At 42.7% G+C, this 24884-nt stretch overlaps 1 protein-coding gene across 1 annotated transcript; it reads left to right on the plus strand.

Moving 5' to 3' along the window:
• Positions 1 to 2897: 2897 nt before the first annotated feature.
• Positions 2898 to 17102, plus strand: LOC144943475 (secreted frizzled-related protein 3-like). The gene is made up of 6 exons (XM_078870949.1): positions 2898 to 3630; positions 6761 to 6847; positions 9437 to 9502; positions 10777 to 10984; positions 12981 to 13044; positions 15010 to 17102. Exons 1-6 carry the CDS (start codon positions 3162 to 3164, stop codon positions 15163 to 15165), a joined length of 1050 nt encoding a protein of 349 aa, XP_078727075.1. The 5' UTR covers positions 2898 to 3161; the 3' UTR covers positions 15166 to 17102.
• The last annotated feature ends 7782 nt before the right edge of the window (positions 17103 to 24884 follow it).

Raw genomic sequence — 24884 nt, forward strand, 5'->3', positions numbered from 1 at the left:
CTGGAGAGCTTTAAATCGAAATTTGTGAAGCATTTATCAAAGAACGTTGTGGACGTATCACCGCTGATCTGTCACCAGTTTGAAAGCACTGGGGTATGTTTCCCCTTGATGACATCACAACCACATCTGGACCTCTGCAGCTGCAATCCATATGCACGCCATGCCACGGTGGCGAGATGTTAAATACCTCGCCTGGTATACAGGAAGTCGTGGGTACGATCCCGACCATGAAGGCTGCTGTATATTTGGAGTTTGCATGCCTTTCTCCCCGTGTTCATATGGATTTTTCGCTGTGCGCTCCGGTTTTTCCCTCCACATTTAGAAACACGTATTTCGAGTATTTGGCTGCAAAAAAATTCCACGTGATAAGCCACTTCGTTAAGCTATTATTTGTAGCCAGGTAGTTTGTGAAAAAGAGCTATACAGCTCAGTGTGCCTTACCTGGTAAAATAGTAAAAAATTAAGTGTTCCCATCTTAATTTATCAGTCTTGCCTTACGCTCTTGCCTCCGTCCAATTAATAGCACTCGTTCTGATTTATAAGTGACGTATCATATATCAACGGCCTAATAACTGATCACGCATCAAAATCGTACGTCTGCAATTGGTTAAATAATATAATCAGCAGACCGCTTGCTGAAACAAAATAGGTTATTTGATGAAAGGATACAACGGGAATACATCAGAGTATTCTTACCTATGGTAATTGTTACCTGCGGATCGGGATGAAAGTGAATATAAAAAATAACTTGAGAATTAAAATCAACAGACCAATCTGCTTTAAGGAGAAATAATCCATTCAGTGCATACTACCTACGATGACCAGCATCGGAAACATGGACAACCACAAAGAAAATAGAACAAATACTGACGCTTGTGTTGCGTCCGAAACGTCGTGATTTATTTTATTTTATACCTACGTGACTTCACCGAAAGAACGAAAGAAAGCTTCAAATCAAGATTCAATACTGAAGAGTGAACAATAAAGAAGAATGGATCATTATACCGAGAGAGTAATCGCCAGAAGGGATGTCCGCTGATGGATGAGATTTGTGTTGGAATGGGAGGTGAAACACGCCTGATGTCCACCGCTGAGATGTAGCGACGAGATCATCTCATGCACAGCAGCGACAGGAAGAGTTGTGCCATCGTGAGATCGGTGACGACTTTTTGGAAGTCTTCATCCAGCAGTGGATAGACCACGGACGCTGATGATGTCACGCTGCATTGCGCTCACTCAGTATGCCTTCTTCATCAATGTGAGTGCTTGTTTCACCTGTGCGCTGTAGGTGAAATAACAAAGACACATGGGTACGTGGTGTTTTCTTGCATCGTTTTCAACTGTACAATATTTAAATCATTATTTTCTTTTTATACGTGACTTTACCGAAATAACCAAAGAGTAATTCCTGCAGTCACGAAAGCTTCACATTAAGTTTGTACAATATTCACAATCGTACAGCGTGTCATATCCGCATGAGTACACGGATGTAGTTTATACACGATAGGAATATAAATGTATAATGTTCCTGTATTAATGTACAGGATTTGTGAAAACTCGCCGCTTCGGTGCGTGCAGATGAAATATGAGTTGCTGATATTATAGTACAGTTTACCCAAACGGTATAGGTAGGCTGTTTAGTGATGTGAGAGTTCGCTTTCATGTGTGTTGGGGGCCAAATACCTGCAGGTGCATCTTCAAGTATGGTACTAGATACCAGAGGTGGGACAAAGTCATTGTTATGCAAGTCCAAGTCGAGTCGCAAGTCATCAAATTCATGACTCGAGTCTGACTCGAGTCCAAGTCACATGACTCGAGTCCACATCTCATAGGTGGGACAAAGTCATTGTTATGCAAGTCCAAGTCGAGTCGCAAGTCATCAAATTCATGACTCGAGTCTGACTCGAGTCCAAGTCACATGACTCGAGTCCACACCTCTGCTAGATACTCACCAGCCTCACGAATACGCACAATTCACGTGATACAACATTGCGGGTCCGTTGGGTTTTTAGCACACGTGCCCGTCCATATAAATCGACTTACCGCACCGTGGGGAATTGTCTTCCAAATGTGGGTGACAGTTGCGGTCACTGCACGAGTCCCAGACTCGAGCGAGTGGACCGCACGAATGAAACGCAGCCCCGTGCCTCATCGCCGACAAAGTTCCCCGACTCCAGAAATCACTTGCCAACTCCTCTCTAACTCGTGCCCTCTGGCGGTCGTGCGCCACGGCCCACCGTGTACTCTTTTTGCTCTGACTTTTTAAGGGCGAACCCAACCACCACCACCACAATACAGAAAAAAACACGGCATAATTTGCAAAATACCCGAGATTGTTCTCAAATGTCACGCGCACTAAGCCACTGGGTCCCAACAGACACACTCCGCTGCGTCCCAAACGTGCGGGTGCAGAGGGGGCGAGCAAACAATGTTGCAGACACACGCAGACGAGAGAGAGAGAGAGAGGAGTACAGCAATGACGCGAGAATGCCACCTTTGTCGCTGAAAACAGAAGAGATCCGCTCTAAGAAGGGTCAGTGGTGGGGCGTAGCAGCAACAGCAGCAGCAGGCGTGACTACATTCTGTGGCAGTAGCGGCACTGAAGCCCTCACTCACAATGAGCGCGGCCGCGTGCCGCCGCCACCACCACCACCACCGTCACCGCCGAGTTTGCGCAAAGAGCCAGCAGCGTGCCAGGAACATTCCCACTTGAGATGAACTTGTCCACGACTCCTCTTTGACGCTACCAGAGCATCACGACACTTGGCCGGGAAGTATTTAAACGCGGGAGCGCACTTGCCCAAGCCAGCGTCGGTCTTGAAGCGCAAAGTCAGTCGTGGAAGAAGCGTTTTTATTGTGCGAGACTGGTGGAATTTTTTTTCCCCTCTCTCTCTCCATATTTTTACGCACACACGCACACACACTAACACACTCCCTCTCTCTCTCTTCCAAAGTCCAGCAGCCCATGCAAGTGGTCATGATCTACGACGGTCGCTAATGTGCGTTGACGACAGTTTTTATTGCTGGGCATAAAAGTCAAGAGCGAGAGACGCACACACGGAGAGAGAGGGAGAGAGGGAGGGAGAGCGGCGCAGAAGAGATATATATATTCACACCTAGTTTGCTGGAACCTGGCCCCTGGGCTGTTTGTACAGCTGTCGATGCGAGCCATGTTCTCCGCCGCTCGTAGAATGTTGCTGCGCTGCTGCGCTCTGCTCTGCGTGCTCTCGTCCGGGGCGGGTGCCGTGGCGTCCTGCGAGCCCGTGCGCATCCCCATGTGCCAGAGCATGCTGTGGAACATGACCCGAATGCCCAACCACCTGCATCACAGCACGCAGGAGAACGCCATCCTGTCCATAGAGCAGTTCCAGGACCTCCTGGACACGCAGTGCAGCGCCGTGCTGCGCTTCTTCCTGTGCGCCATGTACGCGCCGATCTGCACCATCGAGTTCCAGACGGAGCCCATCAAGCCGTGCAAGGCGGTGTGCGAGGCGGCGCGGGACGCGTGCCGGCCCGTGATGCGCCAGTACAACCACGACTGGCCCGAGAGCATGGCCTGCGACGAACTGCCCGTGTACGAGCGAGCGGTGTGCATCTCGCCGGAGGCCATCGTCACGGTCATGCCAGAAGGTGAGTGAACTCGCAGATGGTGGAGATGGTGATCGCGTGGCGTTGGCGGGGATGACGCTGGATGCGATTCCTGGCGAAACGTCGAACTCAAGATTGTTAATGTTGTGGTTTGGCTCTCCAACACACAACCGGTGTTGCTGTACTAGTGACGAATTGGCCACGTTCTGTTGACGTGACAACCCTTACTAGTTGGCTGTGTCGGGTGGTGGCGGGTTTTAACGATACTTTTATATATTTACGCGATCTAACCCCAAAAAAAACCTCTATTGTGGATGATATTGGTCGCGAAAACCTGCTACGTGTTGAACTCGGTGGTGGTTGTTGGAGGTGATGGACATGACGACGATGGTGGTGGCGGTGTTTGATGATGGTGATGATGGTGCTTAGTGATGAGGATGATGAGTGATGAAGATGATTGGTAATCATGTCGACGGAAGTGGCACTTTTATGATGATGATGATTGTGTTGGTGTTGCGTGATGGTTGTGCACGTACACAGCAGCACGGGAATTTACAACTTGACACAGTGGACCTGTTGAATTACGCGCGCATTCATTCTAAGTCGGCGTTTTATAATCATTTCAATAAAGTTGCTTATAATCTTTAAAAAAATACCGAGTTCACGCAACGTACTTTGTTATATATAGAACGGCACTTACATCTCATCTGTGCATCAAGTGCACTGTAAATACGTTGTAAATCACTTTAACATTTGAACAACTTTTTTTTTTACGAATTCCTACGCGTGAGTATGCAACGCGTGGTATGTTAACACTTACGAGAAAATGTTTCGCGTAAATAATTATTGGGATCAGGGCTAACAGATTGATGCCATTATCCCACTTAAAATAAGTCGCGTTAATCAGTTAACCACCGCTGTCACGCCAGGCAGATGTGAGACGTCCACCTTGGAGCCTCATCTGCGCCAATTGTGATCGCACGTTTTCAACCGCACGCTCCAGTGATATCTGTCATTCAAACCACGTTTTTACAAATAAAGGTTTATATGAATATAAAACGCGATCCCTACACGCGTGCGTTAGTATACTATGTTTTTTTATTCTTTTGTATTTAAACATGATAACAAAGAGCAACGGGGGGGGGGGGGGGGTGCAGTGTTACAGCAGCAGCTCTCGAAGTAGTTTTTAATAACCCGGCCCGGGTTTTATAAGGTCCCAGGGCGGTCCCACGTTTAACGGTATGAAGTCAAATGCATTAACCTCCGCAGTGTGGCCTAGGCAAGGGCGCGACGTCGAGCCATCAATACCGCGCGATAACAAGGCGCACACTTCACACGACCACTAATAAAAAGGATAAGCGACGCTTTAACAACGCTGATAAGCAGCGAGGCTCTAAATCGCCACCGTCCACAATCCTCCCCCCACCCCAACCCAGAGTGAGCCAAAGCGAATTCCACATCTCGCATACACAAACGTGCACTGGTGCTGCGGTTATCAGCATCAGAAGATGAATTTATACTGGAGGAATCCTATGAGTAATTAAAGCTCTTTTTGCACAAATGTCCCGCCTGGACATCTGTGAAAATGTCAAGTCCTTTGTGCATAAAGTCACGTGTAAATACAAGTCCTGTGTACAATAAAACACACAGCCAATGCGCATTATGCAAAATAAAATAAAACCCATCAACATGTCCCGAAGGAGTGCATTGCGGTGCCCATTTGTTCCAAGGTTCGCTTTCTAATCTATCACCGAGTTTGATCCCTCGAGGTGCTTTTCACAAACTCACAGAGGTGCCTCGACAAAGCGGCGAGTCACTTCGATGTGCGACGCTCGCCTCGTGAATTGTCCTCCTTGGTCACTGCCCCGTGAGCGCATTGATGACCCTCGGAGCGACGCCGACGGCCACTTGCGTATACGCAGTCCAGGGGGAGGTGAACTTGCATTTGGACAAACATCTGTCGACCTTATCCCTTGCGACTGCTCATTTTTTTCCTGCTCAGAGGGCTCCTCTTTGTAGCTGAATTCCCGCAACTCCGACGAAAGGAACCCAGCAAAAGAGACGTCGACCGGCTCTCGTAGATAGGCAAAGACAGAGTGTTGGAATGGATGGGTTGGCGATTGGCTAGACTTCCCCCACGAGCATATTTTAGTTTTTAATATTCACGAACAAGAACAAATATTACATGGTTCATTCGGAAATGATGAAATGCACAGTTTTGTATGCAAAAGTGTGCCCTGCAAGTAGCTCTAGAAATTAAGTTTTAAAAACTTCACAGCAATGTAGACACTGCAGAAGGTTTCCGTATGAACTTCTCTCTACCTTTATTGCCGTTTATAGCAGGTATCTATGTGTACAGGTATACGCATTTGCGGTGTTGCATTGCCGTAATAGCCCGCCAGTGGACTTTACTGTCGCCAATGTACGTTCGTGGTGTGTTTGCCGAGTTTGAAAACAAGCACTCCGAAAGGTCGGGACACGTCAATTAGGAGCTGCAAATTGCATGGTCCCGGCAGGGCGTGATACTGTTTCCACCTCAGTCAGCATGAAGTGCTTTCCATCCGCGTCGTTTTGTTTGTGAGGACCACAAAACGTTTATGGATGAGAAAAATACCCGCATGGGTAAACTAGAGACCCGATTTCTCTAACTTGTGATTTTGAAGTAATCGATTATCACAACACCGTATAAGCACACACGGCCTGGCCACTATCCATCTTGTTACCATACAACATACTCTCCGTAAACTGATATCTGCGTCATTCAACTCTATTACAGTGCGTGTAGACATTGTTATACGGTCTTCTAGGGACATGTATGCTCACGTGTGCAGTTTCTCAGAAAAACTCACAATCGCATGTCGTGCATTAATTGAACATCCAACCATAAATCTACCTTCATATGTACGTATGCATGCACACAAGTTATGCGAATGCTCACGGTGCATTTTGACAAATATATGCAACCACATCCTTCAAATGAAAGTTGGGGGAATACTTGAATCGATCAAGCCAGCGTAGCTATGAGTGAAACAAACGGCCACGTACGCACGGTGTGGGTGAGTCACCATGTAATGATCGTGCGACCCCACGCGCAAATACCATTCGTGTCCGCATGTGGTGCTTGTCCAATGAGCAGCGCACGAGGTGAAATTTGTGCCCGCGTGTCACTCAGATGAGAAGAGCACGGACTCGACGTCGGTCGTGTTCATGCAGACCGAGGGGCCTCACCCTCCACCGGCGTGCCGCAACAACAGCCCAGGTGAGTCTCTCGGCTCACAACAAAAAAAACAAAGGTCCCCCCCATATAGCCTTAACAGACTGTAGGAGCAAGTGCTGTTAGCAGAACGGTACACGAGGGGGTTGGGTGGCCAGCACCACGCCCGACCGTCTTTGTCTCCCTAGTGGCAATGTTTACACACTGAACTAGGTACTCATTTGAGGCTGAGTGGACCTAGGGGAGGCCGGGGACCGGTTCAGATAATCGTCACTGGTGTTGGGGCCGTGAGCGGGAATCGAACCCGTGTCGCCGGGTTCGTAGCGCAGCGCGCTAACCGCTACACTACCGCTCACACGCACATCACCTAGGTAAAGTTCCTCTGTAAACACTCTTTAATCTACAGGATTCTATGTCTAAAGCTGCAAGCAGTGAGTGGATGATTGTTTCAGCTCTATTTGTGGTATCGCCATTGACAACCTAATAAAAAAAAGTAAAAAATATGATGGGGAGTTGTAGCAATGGTGCAGCGGTTAGCTCAGCTCTCTGTGAACCCGCTGACCTGAATTGGATTCGCTGTCACGGCTGACGTCAGTGATCAGCTATATCTGAACCAGTTTGTATCTGCACCACCACCCCTTCCCACCAATCCCACTTCGACTGGTATGGTGAAGTATGATCAAACAACATCCTTTTATTGACACGGTATGAGGTGGCCTTCAGTCATCAGTATGTTCACAAATTGCCACGATTTCTTGAATAGTCAAATATGATAGCATTTATAAAGAAAATGGATAATAAACATGCAGGGAACCGATATTTTACAGTTGGGTAAATGTGGCTTCCAAAATGTAGTTTTGTAGTGGTGTCTTCTAGGGACATGTCCTCACATGATGTGATGCAGGATATCTCATTTGCACAGTTGGATACAGCTGACTAACATACCTCTGATAGCACAATGCCATATTGTGTAATTGGTAGTGAGAAAAATCCAAAAATTGTTGCAAGTTAGAAAATTTGCCAACAGAAGAATTTTGTGAACGGTAGAATATGAACTTACACACGGTATCTATGGATACTCTGCAATATTACAGCTCTAACTTCTGACTCATGGAGGGAGCTCTGGAGTCATGAACTAATAATTATTAAGAAGAACAGAGAGGCAAAGCGTGTCTCTTGGAGGAAGTTCACTGTGTGCTCCGTAAAACGATTACCCACATCGCGTGTTAATAATGTGATCCAGGTGGAGAGAGATGGGTTTTTGTTACATTCAGTGCTCATTCGTCACATACGTTTTTTAAAAATTATTTTGACATTGATTAGAACTAAACTCGTGCTGCCAAATGCCCGCGAACCTCCTTGAACCCTCTCTGCAAGCGTTTCAATAAACAACGCACGCACTCGTGTCATTGCGTGCGGCGGCAGCATCAACGCAGGCACCACACGCGCGTAAAATGTGTATTTTTTTAAATGAACGCCGAATGCAAGGTCCTGCTTATTTGTGAGGGTCCGCCGACGACAGGTGTCATCAGTTTGCTTTAGAGTTAAATAAAAATGTGAGATTGAACAGATTTTCACAACCTGATTAGTGCTTGTCCCTTGGGGTGGCAGTGCGAATTTGAACCAGACGTCTTTAGAGAAACTCAAATCTCACCGCACCCAGAACCGCCAACCCCACCGACGGTTACAATAATAGACGAATATAACTTCGGAGTGTAGGCTACAATAACATATGGAAAATATTTACACAGTCTCTTGTTTATTATTATTATTGAATCAACTTAAAGGTGCTTGTGTTTGATTTGGTTCTCAGAAAAAAAGCATCGACCCGTCCCTCTGTCTCTTTTCTCTGCCATACGGAGTCTACTTGACAAAGTTGCACTGTTAAACTAATTTGGTACATATGTTAAATCTAGTAACCATGTGGAGTGCATCTTACTTGAGACTATTAGGCAGGTGTGAATAATAACATACGAGTCCGTGCCTTGCCACCTACAATGCAAACAAATTGCTCAATGTTGGCAATTCTCTGCTTTACTGACCTGTTGACATTGAATAATTAGTGTGCACACCTGATTCAAGATAACAATATCAGTGGATGCATTGCATGTGATTTGGTGGGAAAACGATCATGCTGAAAGTTTTAATGAAGTCATAAAAAACAGACACGACCATTTTACAAATTTAATATCTGCAGAAATTTGGAATGCAAAAGATGACGTACGACGGACATTTTCATTTTAAAATAATGAAAAATAGACGGCTTCAAAGAAGAAAAAAAAGATGAAAATCAGTTTATTTTCCACAGTATTTTTTAAAATATATATTATCATTTGGGTAGAGCATTGCAAATTCAGAACTGATGTACTGTAGGAATCCACCAACACAGCATACTTGCACGGTGTATCTGATTTAAACTTGACTTGGTAGTTGTGTTCCATCAGCTTTGCCCATTCTCTGTAAAGTTTGGAATATGCTTGCGTGTTCAACGTAGGAGTCTCCAGGAAGCTGTCAGCTTAATTTCTCGAGGTTAGATGCCATGCGTTTTCCATGATGCGGAATATGTCGTGAGGAAATGTGCACATTTTTCCATCATTCTCATGCCATGCCATCGGGTTTCACTTTCTGCTGCAGAGCGATGCAAATGTCGAAAAATCAAGGCCAACCAAAAGACGTACGCTGCCAAAAATTACAACTATGGTGAGTGCATTCAAGAAAATATCTTCTTTAAAGTTATTCCAACATAAATAAAAAAAGATACAAATAATAAATTAACGGAGACAGGAACACACTTATGGGACTTTATTTTGCATTGTATTTGTTTGGCATTTTGTTGACATGTAGTTGTTGACAAATGTTGTAGAGAAAGCCTTGATAAACGGTAAGCTGAACATGCTGGATACTCTGCCCCACAGTCCTATGATCTAATACCAGTGTTCAGTATACAGCCATATCATTTTCACAAGCTAGTTCTTAACATGTGCCTTATACTTAAATCCTCGAAGTTCCAGTTAATTTCTGACACGTTGGTGAATTTATGTTATGTTATGCTATACCGTGGAGTATTTTTTATACTATTTTTTGCGCGAAGTCAACAGTGGTCATCAAATATATTGACTGGCCCATGATGTGATATTGTGGAATTTACATCACTACCTCAGGATCACGAATGTGGATGATTAGCATCTCATACTGTGACAATTTTTGTTATTGTTGAGATGTTCTGTTGATATTTTATAACCATTGCCTTACTGGTGCAATGCACAGTTATGCATATATTTTTTGTAAAGCTTTCACAAACATTTAGTTGATAACTTTGAATCCAAATACAGTGGCAGTAATTAAAAATGACATAATCGGTGTATTAGATTAAGCCACAGTTAATACACTGTATGTAACGTGGATGCTGCCATGGTGTGTCTCTTGCTGCTGCGACAGTTAAAATAGTTGGCAAGTTTCATAAACCGCCCATCCTCTGTCCCTTCAGCAGTCTAAATGAGTACAGCACAGTTAGTTGATTGTCAGGTCACGTGTGGTGGGGTAAATTGTGGGTACAATCCACCTATATTCTTAGGTTTTTTAAATTAATAAAAGTAAAATAAAACATTTTATTTTACTTTTATTACTTTTATTTTTTTTACCTACGTGACTTAAAGTCACGTTTATTAATTTTAATTTTTTACCTATGTGACTTTACCGAAAAAACCTAATAATATGAATCCTTACAGTCACGAAAGCTTCAAATTTAGAATACAATCCACCTCTTTCAAGACACCTGGCCAGCATTGAAGAGAAGGCCCCAAAAAAACCCACATCTTTAGAGTGTGGCACTTTCCCACCAGCAGTGACGTGAGAAAGATAATTAGACATTTTAGGGCTGCAGCTTTACCATTGCACCACAGGATGGTCACACATCGTAATGAGCCTCTGACGTTTGAGTCACGTGCACGTGGCGTGGCTCGTGCGCTTCACAGTGATCCGCGCCCGAGTGAAGGACGTTCACAGGAGCGGCTGCAGTGAGATTCAAACGACGGTGGAGGTGAAGGACGTCATCAAGTCATCGGGTGTCAGCATCTCACGTGGGGACGTCCACCTGTACACCAACTCCTCCTGCCTGTGCCCTGAGCTTCTAACGGCCGACGAGTACATCGTTATGGGCTATGAGGACCGCATGCGCGCCAGGTGGGAGAGGCATTGGAGGTCTTCTTTTTCATATGGCTGATCTTGATGTACTATAATTGTACATCTTCTTGGTTCTTTCGGTAAAGTCACGTAGAAGGGAAATAATAAAATAATAAAAATAAAACATAATAAAATAATTCTCACGACGTTTCGGCCACAACGCAAGCAGCCGTCCTCAGGTGAAGAACAGGTCTATTATTATTTTATTATTTCCCTTCTACGTGACTTTACCGAAAGAACCAAGAAGATGAATCCCTGCAGCCACGAAAGCTTTAAATCGGTCTTCTTCTTCTTCATATGGCTGATATCGATGTAGAGCACCAACTATAATTGTACACTGAGGAAGTTAATGAGCCAAGTGTATGTACTGTATGTATGTTGAACATTTTTCGCAGCGTACGTAGCCAACCGTATCTGGAAGGACAAAACAATTAAACACTAAAAACTGCGTCGTGGGTATCATAGAGTATCGCAGTGATGATGCCTCCTTCATATTTGTGAGTTGGACATTGACTTGCTGTGCCTGCGGGGCAATTCCACCATTTAAATGCACCGAGGGAGGAATTTTAAGAAAAATAAATGGGCAGGTGTTATTTAATCCCCACTGCCTCTGTGCTTTTAGCAGTATAAATGGGAACACCTTAATTTTGACAAAAATCTCTGTAAAGTTAACCGTTAAGTGGCATTCATGGAGACCTGTGTAACTGTCATGAAGAATATCATATTTAAATTAATAAATGCCAACTTATTTTAATCGTTGTGTTTGTAAGAAAAAACAGCTCTCGTTTACGAAATAGCCCATCATCTCTTTAAAGACCAATGCATTCATTATGTAATCAATGACATCAATCCCATCTGTATAGATATGTACTGTAACTAAATACACAAGTAATGTACACGTAATGTGAATTGTTGCGAATATAATAACTATTACAGGTGTAAATACAGCGGTTCAATTAACTCCACATGCTTATACTCTACTCATATAGTCCAAGTATTCCTGTGACAGTTGTAATGGCTTTGACTGGAATAAAACAGCCTCTTAGAAATTCCATCTTAGAGGCATGTGAGAAGCTAGTCACAAATACATACACATATGAGTGTTAAATCTCAGTTGTGGTGAATTTAAGCCATTTAACTTATCACAAAGAAGACTAAACCTCTGTTAATGCAGTCTCTCCAGGTGTTGTGTAGAGGGGCAAAGCCTCACTCCTAGAAGATCCAGTTAATAATTTATATCAATATGAATGTTACAATCACATTTCTATTGTTATTTATATGTATTAAAAGTTAGTAGTGCCGCATATTTGTGAATTGAATACGAATAATTGTCATATGTCTGTTTTCCACTTGAAGTGTTGGTAAAAAATTTGAGGAATTGATTAATATGTTTTCCCTTTTCGATTTAAAGCTTTCGTGACTGCAGGGATTCATCTGCTTGGTTCTTTCGGTAAAGTCACGTAGAAGGGAAGTAATAAAATAATAAAAATAAAACATAATAAAATAAAATAATTCTCACGACGTTTCGGCTACAACGCAAGCAGCCGTCTTCAAGCAGCCGTCTTCACCTGAAGACGGCTGCTTGCGTTGTAGCCGAAACGTCGTGAGAATTATTTTATTTTATTATGTTTTATTTTTTATTATTTTATTACTTCCCTTCTACGTGACTTTACCGAAAGAACCAAGAAGATGTTTTCCCTTCTATATGATCCCTCCTTTGCTGTTCCCGTAGTCTAGAACTCCCTACCCCCCAGCCGTCTGTGCTACCTACTCCCTGCACCTGTCTGCAGCCTAAGCTCACAACCATCCTCTTCTCCTCTGACTTACAACTGATCGTCCCCTCTAACATAAAATCGTACAAAGATGAAACATATTCTCCCAATTTTTGGTGGCTGTCAGTTTTGCAACTCTCTGTACGTCTTGAGTCGCAGCTGCGTTCATTCTAGACGCGAGTATAAATTGTCTCAAATAAGACGTGTTCTCATGTTCCCTGCAGGTTGTTGCTGTTTGATGGCTGTGTGGCTGAAAAATGGAAAGAGCGTTGGGGAAAGAAAGTAAAGGTAATAATACACAAAGGTTACGAGCACAGACATCGATTCCCAATTGCCTGCAATAAATCAGCGGGTTATGGTGCAACAATCTCCTCAGCCGTTCCCGCGTCCTTTGAGCTTTTGGGCCAATATAAAGTGTACAATTAACAACCAAGTGAGGCACCAAGCTTGTCAATGTTTGCACCCCCCCCCGCCCACCACACGTATTGTCTGCGTCTAGGACATTTACAGCCTGAAATTTCCAAAAACATGTTTCTCACCTGCTGATGCTGGATGTAATCTCCAGTGAAACATCGGATGTAAAAATGTCAATATTTTTCTTGCTTTTCAACATTCCGGTTTGCTGAAAAACCAAATCAATTGGCACATTTGCCCACGTGACAACTTGATTTGCTCGGCTTTTTCAGGTGGGTGGAGAGTTAAAGTTTAAAATGCATGCTATACCTCAACGGTCAAACCAAAATAAACCAATTACGAATCATTTCCACAACGCTCGTTTGAACAGCCCCCTTCACAGTTGCTGCTTGACAATTCGAGTATTATACAACACGCTCTCCACAGAGATGAGTGTGCTGCTACTCAGGTTTTCATTCGACTTGTTCTATTCATTTACCAAGGCAACGTGATGGCTGAATAATCTGGCAGTTATCACACTCAGCTCTGGGTCAGTTTGCACGGAGATCAAGATTTGGATTCTTAGTGCCTGTCAATGATTTGTGAGATCTTACAAAACTGTGCATATCCTATAAAGTGGATATTAAATATCCTCTGACCTAGTTGTTTCTAAGACTAGGATGTTTTTCTGGATGTCAAATTCTATAGGTACATTTTTTAAAATTAACAACACACAACTGTGTGCTGCTCACTAACAGCAGGTGGGAAAAGCTCCCATCATGCATTGCATATATGTCACGTGATACTCGCATTGCAAGTACAATGCGCTCAGCCTTATCCACATTTTTTTTAAATAACTAAAATAAATGATAAAGTAATTCCTTCATGCCCAACTATGTGCAATCAGTTTTATCGTACAATATAGATAAACTATCTCAATGAACGTTCTCTTTGATAACCTCAATACATATCATAGAGATACTTTATGGAACATAAGAGACTTCAATGCTTAAAAATCTACATGCGTTGTATGAACTTCTGCTTTAAACACAAATTAGACACTTAGAAAAATACAGGCCATACCTATAATTGCACAGAACATATGTGTGTACATGTGGTCATAGTAGTTGTCTTCGATGGTGATAACAGAATATTTAAATAGAACATGTAATTTATGACTGGCAAGAGTCAGCCAAAAATAATTACTGTCCTTTAAGATTAACAGTGACCATAATAATACTTTAAATCATATCCAATTGTCCCTACAAGCTTTGATGCGTGATATTTATCTTGAAAACATTTATTTTATTAATTTATCACAATGAAATGTCACGCAGTTATTTCCATATTATTCTAGTAGTTACGAAGAATGTGTTGTAAGCACATTAAAACTAGCATAACAACATGCAAAGAGCAGCACCAAAACGTAAACAATGTGATGACATGTGTTTTTAGTTTGTGGTAAGAGAAGGACACTGTTACAATTGTGTGTTTGTGTGCGTCTGATCACGCCTTCATCTCTCGGAGCACTTTGCTATGCCTGCTAACAGCACAGCTAATTTACGCATGCAACAACATGTTAAATAACAATAATATAAAGGTTGTCATTATTATTACTATTAATGAAAAGAAAGACAGGTCTTCATATTTTGGCCTATATGCCTTATTAATTCTAAACAGACTGGGATAAACCACGTATCGTATGTTGGGGAAAACATAAATAAAATAGATTCACTCTACAACATATGCCTTAGTCTCTGTTGTGTCGAACTCTGTGACCTCGAGACGATGCTGATGCTGACGGCCTCATCCGAGTGTGCTGCTTCTGCTGTTGCTGCTGCTGCTGCTGTGTGTGGCTAGCGCTGGGACCAAAAGCTGGGCAGACCAAAAGGCCCTGGGAGGAGCACCACAGGGATCAGAAGGTCCGGGAGCAGTGGCAGACCCAAGGGTGGCCCCAGCGACGATGGCAAAAACAGCCGCAGCAAGGACAGGGGTGGACGGCCGAGAAGTGGATGAGAGCCGGCGACGGACGCGAGTTAGCGGTGTGTGTGGTGAGCACTCGGGCGAGAGAAAGGGGGGGGGGGGTGGTGATGGTTATATTGCACTATTGAACTTCTGATGTACAGCTGTTACTCTTTCTGACACCACTAGTCTCGAAGACTATTTATGAGAGAAAAAAAAAATTAAGATCAGATAGCAAGTTGTGATCAAAAGTAATAGTGAAGATTCTGAAATCATTACTTAGAGCTTGAGATTGTAATGTTTTGTGAAGGTTTCTCTTTTTTTTTGCACAGCATATTAATCACTTTTTTTTTGTCTTTAAATATAAATATATAAAAGAAATTATACATCATGCTTGCTGAGGCCTGCTACAATCAGCCAGAGTGCTGCATAATATGCTGCTTTAAATAAGAGAGTGATTCACTCTAGTTTAGTCTCCTGAGGAGTAAAAAATGCTGAGATTCACAGCTGTTATCATGACAGCATGTTACGTATCAACAGTGTGTTATGGTATATTCAGTGTAAATGAAAAAAAAATCACTTTTAAAGGTATATTGTATCCTTTTAACAGTAAGTCGGCAGGCCTGCATTATGTTCACGGTATATTGGACAGTGTTTCAGGGCTAGAAATGTAAGCCACTGTATACATTGGCATTCTATAATTGTTCACATCCAGGCAACATTTAATTTGATGTAAAACAGTGATGATGAATATGAAAGTCTGGTTCTAGTGAAGGCAAACCATGTAATGATGAGTTGCACCGAACAATATAAAGACAATTGAGCTATATTCCCAACTGACTGCCTGCAATGTGGACATAAAACTGATACACATATATTTGAACGTAAAAATAAATATGCATTGTAAGGTACTGACAGTGTTTAAGATTTTTTTAAAATTTTAATAAGATGGTATAGTATCAGGCGGACTGCCAAAATAATGACACCACCACTAAATCTTGAACGGACATCCTCGCTGTTGGGACGTTTCAGCGCCGACTTTAAACAGCCAACAGCAATTAAAAAATGCGACCCTTTCTAGCCCTGTTTGCTGTATTGCATGGCAAAATATCTTGAGAATGAGATGTGTTTGCATCGGTATCTTATAATATGTCAATATGTAATACGCTACTGCGAGTGAACTGCATGGATTGTTTGCATACACAAAAAATAATGCACACGTTTCTAGCTAATCTAGAATGCACATCAATGTCGTCATTCAAGAGTTGCCTTCGCCTGGGAGGAAAGAATTCTTCCTTGTGGCACAACTGGGCTAACCGTGCTATGTGCGTCAACAGTACGTTGTTCTGTGTAAGACCTGCACACCGCCTGATCATTTCGCGCTGAACAGATCATCGCACAAGAGAGAATATATTTCCATTCTATGAATGACTTAAATGAATGACAAGAAGGATTTTTGAAATAGCCTCTAGGAGATATTGTAATTTTACAAAACACAAAAAAGAATATGTTGTTTAAGAGCCCTGTATATTCAAAAGCTTCAGTGGGCATTGTGTGAAGCTAACAAAGTTTGAACTACAAGTAATGTACTTTGAGTGTGCATGACAAAGGCAAGTATACGGTATATCATGTATGTAAGTAATCGTAAAATGTGAACGTATATATCTGATTAACTCTAGTCGGCTTTCACTCTGCGCCACGGTGGGTGCATATGAATGGCTTGGAGTGCATGCCATCATTGGGACATTTATTTCTAGGATGCATCTTAAGCATTCGGTAATTAACAGAAAAAAGTAAACTACCACAGAAACACGGTACGTGCAAATGCATCAGACATCATAGTGCTGTGTCCTTTGATATGAGGGTGCTGTCTGCAAAATGTGTGCAGAGGTTCTGTGAATTTTTGATCTCATGTGCTCGCACCTGCCTTGTACTGCCTCTATAAGAAAGTGCCGCATCATCAGAATAAAGGATGCATTGTTGCCACGTCACTAACGCGTATTCCACCGCACTGTTTCGTGAACTGGAAATGAGATGCAAAAATGCACGTGTACATTGCAGTCTGAAGGCCCACGTGGACTACGTTACTTTATGCTGATTGTACCCGGTGGACTAAAGGAAGAATGGAGTGGATACCCCCACCATCCCCCCACTCCTCTCCCTCTCGCACCCTTTAAACTTCGTGAGAACAGAAACGTTTGAAAAATCAGTCCAAATAATAAGAATAATAACGCAATTTGTAGCGTGCACAATATTTAACGGACATAACTATTTCTATTTTACCGGGTAAGGCCCACTGCACTACGTAGAACTCTTTCTCAGAAGCGACCTGGCCATAAATGATCGCTCAACGAAGTGGCTCGTCACGTGGAAATGTCGAGATCAACAGAGAAAAATCCACGCGACCACAGGGAGAACATGCAAACTCCAAATATACAGGCATAATATTCGCGATCGGACCCACGAACTTCTGCATACCAGTTGAGATAAATAAACATATAACGTTGGACATAACTTCAACCGAGAAGATGGATACAAATTGAGCAATCATTGGAAGGATGTTATTAACCAGGTAAAACCCTAACTGCTTTATGGTTCATATTCTTGGTTCTTTCGGTAAAGTCACGTAGAAGGGAAATAATAAAATAATAATAAAATATATAAAACAATAAAATCTCTCACGACGTTTCGACTGCAACACAAGCAATCATCATCAGGTGTGAAATCCACAGCAATAATTGTTTTTTTAATGTTTATTTTATTATTTCCCTTCTACGTGACTTTACCGAAAGAACCAAGAATATGAATCCCTGCAGTCACGAAAGCATTATATCAAAATTTGCATTATGGTTGTTGTCTATCACACCTGCCGGGTCCTACTACTTTATTTTTTCGAGTTAACTTCCCCCCCACATCCCCAACGTTCCCAGCCTCCCACTTCTAGCCCCGCCCACTTCCCCCCCAGCCTCACTTCCCTCTCCTAGCGTCCACCCACTCTCTCTCCCCCTTGCCCCTCCCCCCTTTCTTACCTATATAACCTCTTACCACGGCATCTCTCTCCCACTTCAGCAAAACAAATTCTTGCAGTGGTTTTCCCTCCTGATGACGATTGCTTGTGTTGCAATCGAAACGTCGTGATTTATTTTATTTTCTACCTACGTGACTTAACCGAAAGAACCAAAGAGTATGGATTCCTGCAGTCACGAAAGCTTCAAATCTAGATTCAGTTGAGGAATTTCACATCTCGTCACCTTGGCGACCAATAAATGACCGTGACCTGAGATAAAACGATGGATTTGGTGATGCTGCGCAAATAACTAAAAACTCAACAAGCATGTCGGGGCCACTTTTGGCTGGCCATCGAACAAAGACGGTCACTGCATCGCACGCTTTCAGATGCGCTTGTGCGGCCGTCTGGAACGCTCTTCCTTCCAATATTAGGAAGCCACTGGAGCTATGCACTTTTAAATCGAGATCGACAACATTTAATTAGAACTGCTTTTTGTGTTTAGCTGGTCGTCCTTCCCCACACCTCCAATTCGCACGGTTGGCGACTACATATGGCGCGAAAGAAGTTCAACATACATCATTGGACCTCCTTTGCCAGTACCAACTGCAAACAAAAAATACACTATGATAATATATGCATTGTCCTTGAAACTGATTGGTCCACACCAAGGGATGGCTTTCTTTTGAGCCTCGACCCAATTGGTACTCGACCAGAGGACGCCAAAAGGCGTACAGCTCAAAGACAATGCACTATCAAAGTAATGAGGACTCGGGGTGAGAATCTACATCATTAGACCTCCTTTGCCAGTACCAAAATATAATAATAGGGGTTTCCTCCTTTTTTTCTGGCAACAAAACTGGAACCTTATTACAAGGATTCATGTCTGCATTAACCACAATGCATATATTATCATAGTGTGTTTTTGTTTGCATTTTAACTGCAAGTATTGTGGTTAATGCAGACATCCGTCCTTGTTAAAAGGTTTCAGTTTTGTTGCCAGAAAAAAGGGGGAAAACCCTATTATTATAAGTTCAACATACGTCAAAAATTGCTTCAAAAGGAAATATAGATATAGCAGGCGACGTTTTTCGAGTTATGGCTCTGAGATTGGTTAGTGACCTGTATTTTTGTACGGCCTTACACAGGAAACTTTAAAAAAAGATACAAAAGCACACGTAAGAATCCGATGAAATAATACAAATAATGAAAAGATCAAATATAATGGTTCAAATTCATTATATGACCGTAATGATGAATAATGCAAGAAAATTAACTGCTCATGCTGGACAAGTTATACATCCATTGTGCTCATTTCTTCTACATGCCATAGTGTCATAGCAGACGACAAAGTGCCATAGTTATAATATATCAGACTAGACTGTAAGCTTCAGATCATGCCAAAGTGGATTAATGTACTGTAGGGTGTAACAAAAAAAATGCAAGATTTTAAAGGAATAATTGTTCGTGCATTATGGCTCTATCCTTATTACATTTGTATAGAATTTGCACGTGAGGCACGTGTGGACCAGAAGCACAAATCAGTACTCTTATTGAGCAGTATTATATGCAACCGAATAAGAGCAGAAACTAATGAGTGACGAAAAAAAAACACCCCTTTGTTTTGCTACATTTCAACTGGTTTGGAGATGATTATGTGTGAAAAGCTCAACTCGTGAAGTATTTGCATGTGCCTTAATCGCTCTCCATTCTCCCACAGACGTCCCCCCCTCCTCACTCTCTCGACTCCGAACTCTTACGAACTCCCCCCACCCCTCTCTCTCGTTTACGTTCCTGTTCAGCTCTCCACACAGAGCCACTCCGCCACTTGAATGCGTTTTGCAAAGTCTGTCCACAAGAGAGTGCATGTCAGATCGGTGCAGACAAAACAAAGGCAAAGATCCCCCGTGTAGCCCTAACAGACTGTTGGGGCAAGTGCTGTTAGCGAGCACCTATGAAGGCCGGTACGGCACACAAGGGGGTTTTGTCCAGCACCACGCCCGGCCGCCTTTGTCTCCCCCAGTGGCGATGTTTACACAACGCACCAGGTACTCATTTGAGGCTGAGTCGACATAGGGGAGAGCCGCTTTCAAATAATCGTCACCACTGGTGTTGGCCGTGAGCGGTAATGGAACTCGGGTCGCCGGGATGAATTGCACAGCGCGTTGCACACTCACCAACACTTTCATTGTGACTGGGAATATCTCAATTGAATGCGCCCTCCACAATCGAGGGTCAGTGCAATAGTGCCCCCACGTGACCGCATCCGTGTCAGCAAGTTAACGTTAAGAAACGATAACGTGACGCTCACAATGTTCGCCCCCATTCTACGGAGGTGAACAATAAATGCATTCGTAAATGCACACCTGATGACGGTTGCTTGTGTTGTAATCGAAACGTCGTATTCTGGTATTTATTTTCTTTCTACGTGACTTTACCGAAAGAACCAAAGAGTGAATGCCTTCGTATTGGCCTAATTGACATCTGTTTTGCATTATTTGCGGTTTTGTTTTATACCCCCCCCCCTCATTACCCAATACAATGGAATGTTGACTGGTTCTGATAGAATTACCTTTGATAGCAATGACGCAGTTGCAACTGCGAGCTCTCATCATATCGTTTTCTCAATTTATTATTTTCTGAAACATTTACGATACAGGTGACAACAAAGACGTTGCATATGTGCAGTCATGATAATGAAGAAGATATATATTCCAAACTATATCACATCAATGACTGTTTTCCAGTAATTATAAGTATTGAACATTTGTTCAGGAATCAATACTTTTCATAATTACAATATTTAGCAACCATGTTGATTTTTTCTTCACACATTTTCCACTCTTTAGTCTGGACATTTTCCGTTCTGTCGTATTTTTTATTGCATATTACAATTTCCACTCTACCCTTTCACCGTCTAACAATACTTTGCACCAACGTCCGTGCTTCTTACACATGTCATGGCAGGTAGGGTGCACGTATTTAAACTTGATAATTAGTTTTTTACCCTTTAATCTGGCAACACAACTGACACCTTTTGTATAAGGAGTCATGTTTGCATTGACCACAATACCTGGGGTCGGAATGCAAACAAAAAACACAACTCTGATAATGTATGCACTGTCCTTGAAATTGGTTGGTCCACACCCGAGACAGCTTTTCTTAGAGCCTAGTCTCACATGGTGTTGGACCAGATGACGCCAAAAGGCGCACAAACTCAAATACAATGCACCATCAGAGTATGAGAGCTCGGGGTAAGCATTTGCACCATTGGAACCTCCTTTGCCAGTCGCAAAATATGATAATTAGTTTTGTACCCTTTAATCTAGCAACAAAACTGACACCTTTTTTACAAGGAGTCATGTTTGCATTGACCACAATACCAATGCAAACATGACTCCTTGCAAAAAAAGGTGTCAGTTTTGTTGCCAGATTAAAGGGTAAAAAACTAACTATCATATTTTGCTACTGGCAAAGGAGGTTCCAATGGTGTATTTAATTAAACTTGTTGTTTTTCGGCTGCTTTTCGTGATCAAAAGGTCCAGTTTTCTGAAAAGCACTCTGAGCTGCTCTCACCCACTACCGCATTTGACAATCTTGACCCCAATGTGGTGGTGACGGGGGGGGGATGTGGAAGCGGGGGTGGGAGCAGGTGGAGAGGGGGCAGCAGTATAGGCGGGATCAGGAGGTAGGGAGGGAAGACTTCACGGCCACAGCCAAAATCCTTCTTAGATCAGCAATAATAATAATAATTAAAAAAGGATAACATTGTCGAGACAAAAGTTGCACTTGTCAGCCATGTGCACGACCTCAATCCATAATATTACGTCAGATTGTATACATTTCCCACGGCACCATGACCATCTCACCCAGACTTTGCTCGATCGAGTCAGATCTTAGAACTTAAGCAGGATCGAGGCTGGGAAGTGCTTGTATGGGTGACCACTATGCACTTCAGGATGTTGTTATAGGCTGCTATGGGCCTACGTGATGGGCAGCAGGGAACAGTGCATCAACCCGTTGTTGTATTGTACTTTCTATGCCCTCATGTACATACTCTCCGCCTTCACCAACCTCCACCTGTAGGGGGGGGGAGCTATTGCAACACCCCCACCCCCTTTTAGACCCTGCAAATTGATAATTTACCAGAGAAAAACGTAGATTGTATCATTATTATTATTAAAACTATTACAATTTCTGGAGCGCCCACCCTTGATAAGTTTCTAGATACGCCTTTGACGTAGAGCCCAAATGACCCCCTTGATCTGCACGGCACAGGGTGGCCCTTAACCGAGAGTGGAAGGATTACACTGGTCAACACAAAAAAAAAATTCTGGCCTGGACTTTTGCAGCTGTTTTAGACTAATTTCAGGGTGCTGATTCCAAATCTGATCTCAGATTTGCTCTATCACATCTCATTTTATGCTATCGGCATACCCCATTTTCATTGATTTTACCCGAAATTAACTCTGTCACTTATGATTGCAAGTTGTTGCGAGTCAGTGACTGCTTTAGTGTTAAAATATGGTGCTGTATTTTTAGGATAGTATGTTGATAATATCATTTTATGTAGATATCCACATTTATTTAATATTTTTCTTCTGCAGTTGTTATTGAAAATGCGATAGACAAAAACTGATGCCAGATTTGGAATCGGCAACCCAAAATTACATTAAAACCGTTGGAATACCTTACACCAGAAAAAGTGTGTTGACCAGTGTTATCGGGTTGCTCAGATACCCAAATAGCTGTTGTGTCGATGCTGACTCTAAAAAATATGTTAAAGTCATAACAAGGACGATGTATAATGCATGATCCACAAAATAGAGTACATTGATTTAAAACCAAAATGCAACAGGTGGCTCTGAGCTGGCAGCGCCGAGACCATGGGTTTGAATTTGGGCAGCGGCGTGTGATTAATATGGGTTCCCAAGTGAGTTGATCGCCTCAATCTGATTTTTTAAAAATGCAGAAAAAAACAATTATTGAATTTGTTTGACAAACATTCAATATCTGAAGGGTAATTGTTTTTAACTGCCACAAGGCGAACATCATTATGGCTGGGCACGTTAGAAAGTACAGCGTGCTTAATTGTGGGAAACAAAAAGTCACTTAAAGGGATCTCAAAGAGTTCTTACGTAAGCACCTCCCCCAGGCCATTATCTCACCACACGGGATGATAATGCACTGCTCTGAGAGAATTCCTCGTGCATACCTGGTCTCATGAAATGTTGCCGATTGCACAAATGGAATAAAACTGTGGGGAGCAAGACAAAACAGGAAAGTTCTAACATGACGATACTGAAGGCTGCTTTGTCTCTCGCAAATTGGAATGGAAAGGCCACATCACAGAGATACAGGCCTGAATCTGTATTCATTGCCCCATGATGCACTCTGTACACACGGCGGCCATCCCACTAATCTAGCAGCACAATGTGCCTCTCTGTCATGCCCATCGTGTGCTACGTGTGCTGCTGTGACATCCATTGTCCCAGGAATAAATAGGCGGAGGGACCATCTCCCCCCCGACTCCTTTCATCGCCCAGTAAACTGTTCACTTAGCGGCTGGCAGTGGTAGGGTGCCCGGGTGCAAGGCCTTTGAAACGAGACAACTGCAGCAAGCAGCAGCAGCTCGTAGAGTGGCTTGCTCGGCCACCAGCACAGCTCCCAGACCTGGGCCAGAGTGGCATTATTTTAACCTGCGTAGCAAGGTGACATGCAGCCTGTGCTGTCTCATACACCACCAGAGGATTGAGTGAAAGTGGAAGATGAAGTTAGTGTGTGCTGATGTTTAATTCAGTACACACACCACGAGAGTACATTGTAGCTAGATTTGAAGCTTTCGTGACTGCAAGGATTCATACTCTTAGGTTTTTTCGGTAAAGTCAAATAGGTCAGTGTAGCATCAAAGCTGTAATTATTGCTATTTAAAGAACATTTATGTACACGTGTAAGTGCACTTACATGGTGTAAATTTGCATTGTGAAAATTGGATACATTTGTCGATAGAATGAAACAATTTGAATAATTTGAAGCAGTGATTATTCTCTCCAAATTACCCTTTGTTAATACAGACTCATAACTTTAGTAAGCAATTCACATAGAAACAGTACAACGCATATACATATCTTTGGCCAAGGGTAAGTTGCCTTCGTCAATATCAAATCGCAATCCTTAATTCTGACGCTCTGTAATCCATACTATTTTCACTTCAATGTCAATGGGAAATTATCTTAAACACGATTTAGATTAGTAATCTACTGTTATTTGTAATACAAGCTTAGCCAAATGTTCATGAGAAATGTAAAAAATACAGAGAAATGTCCAAAATTGCATTTCGGTAAAATCTATTTAGCTGAATTTCATCAACTACAAATGTAATTAAATCCTCTAACTAGTGCCATGCCACATTGGTGGACATTTGAAGGCTTTATAAAGTTATCTAATTAACAGTTTAATTATTCGTTGATTTATTTAACCAGGAAGGGCTCAATGAGCTGTTAGGCTCTATTTCATGGGAGTTCTGCGATGGTACAGATGTTACTCCACGATACAGATCTTACACCGTTACACATGGGCGTGATATAAACATCAAGTATCGATACGTGTCTTGGGGAACGGTAATGCGGAGCCAAAAACCGCAATTCTCTCGTTGCTCAAAAGTCAGCCTGACAAAAAATCTGCAGTACGTCCTTTTGGAAGGAGACATTTTAATCTGCCTGCAAGACAACGGGGGGAGGGAGGGGGGGAGTAGAGCGATGCCCAT

The sequence above is a fragment of the Lampetra fluviatilis genome, chromosome 2, assembly GCF_964198595.1.
Source record: "Lampetra fluviatilis chromosome 2, kcLamFluv1.1, whole genome shotgun sequence".
NCBI classification, from domain to species: domain Eukaryota; kingdom Metazoa; phylum Chordata; class Hyperoartia; order Petromyzontiformes; family Petromyzontidae; genus Lampetra; species Lampetra fluviatilis.

Coding starts and splice junctions, on each gene's coding strand:
- LOC144943475 (XM_078870949.1), top strand. CDS start 3,162: ATGCGAGCCATGTTCTCCGCCGCTCGTAGAATGTTGCTGCGCTGCTGC. Junction 6,848..9,436: donor GTGCCGCAACAACAGCCCAG/GTGAGTCTCTCG, acceptor TTTCTGCTGCAG/AGCGATGCAAATGTCGAAAA. Junction 9,503..10,776: donor TGCCAAAAATTACAACTATG/GTGAGTGCATTC, acceptor TGCGCTTCACAG/TGATCCGCGCCCGAGTGAAG.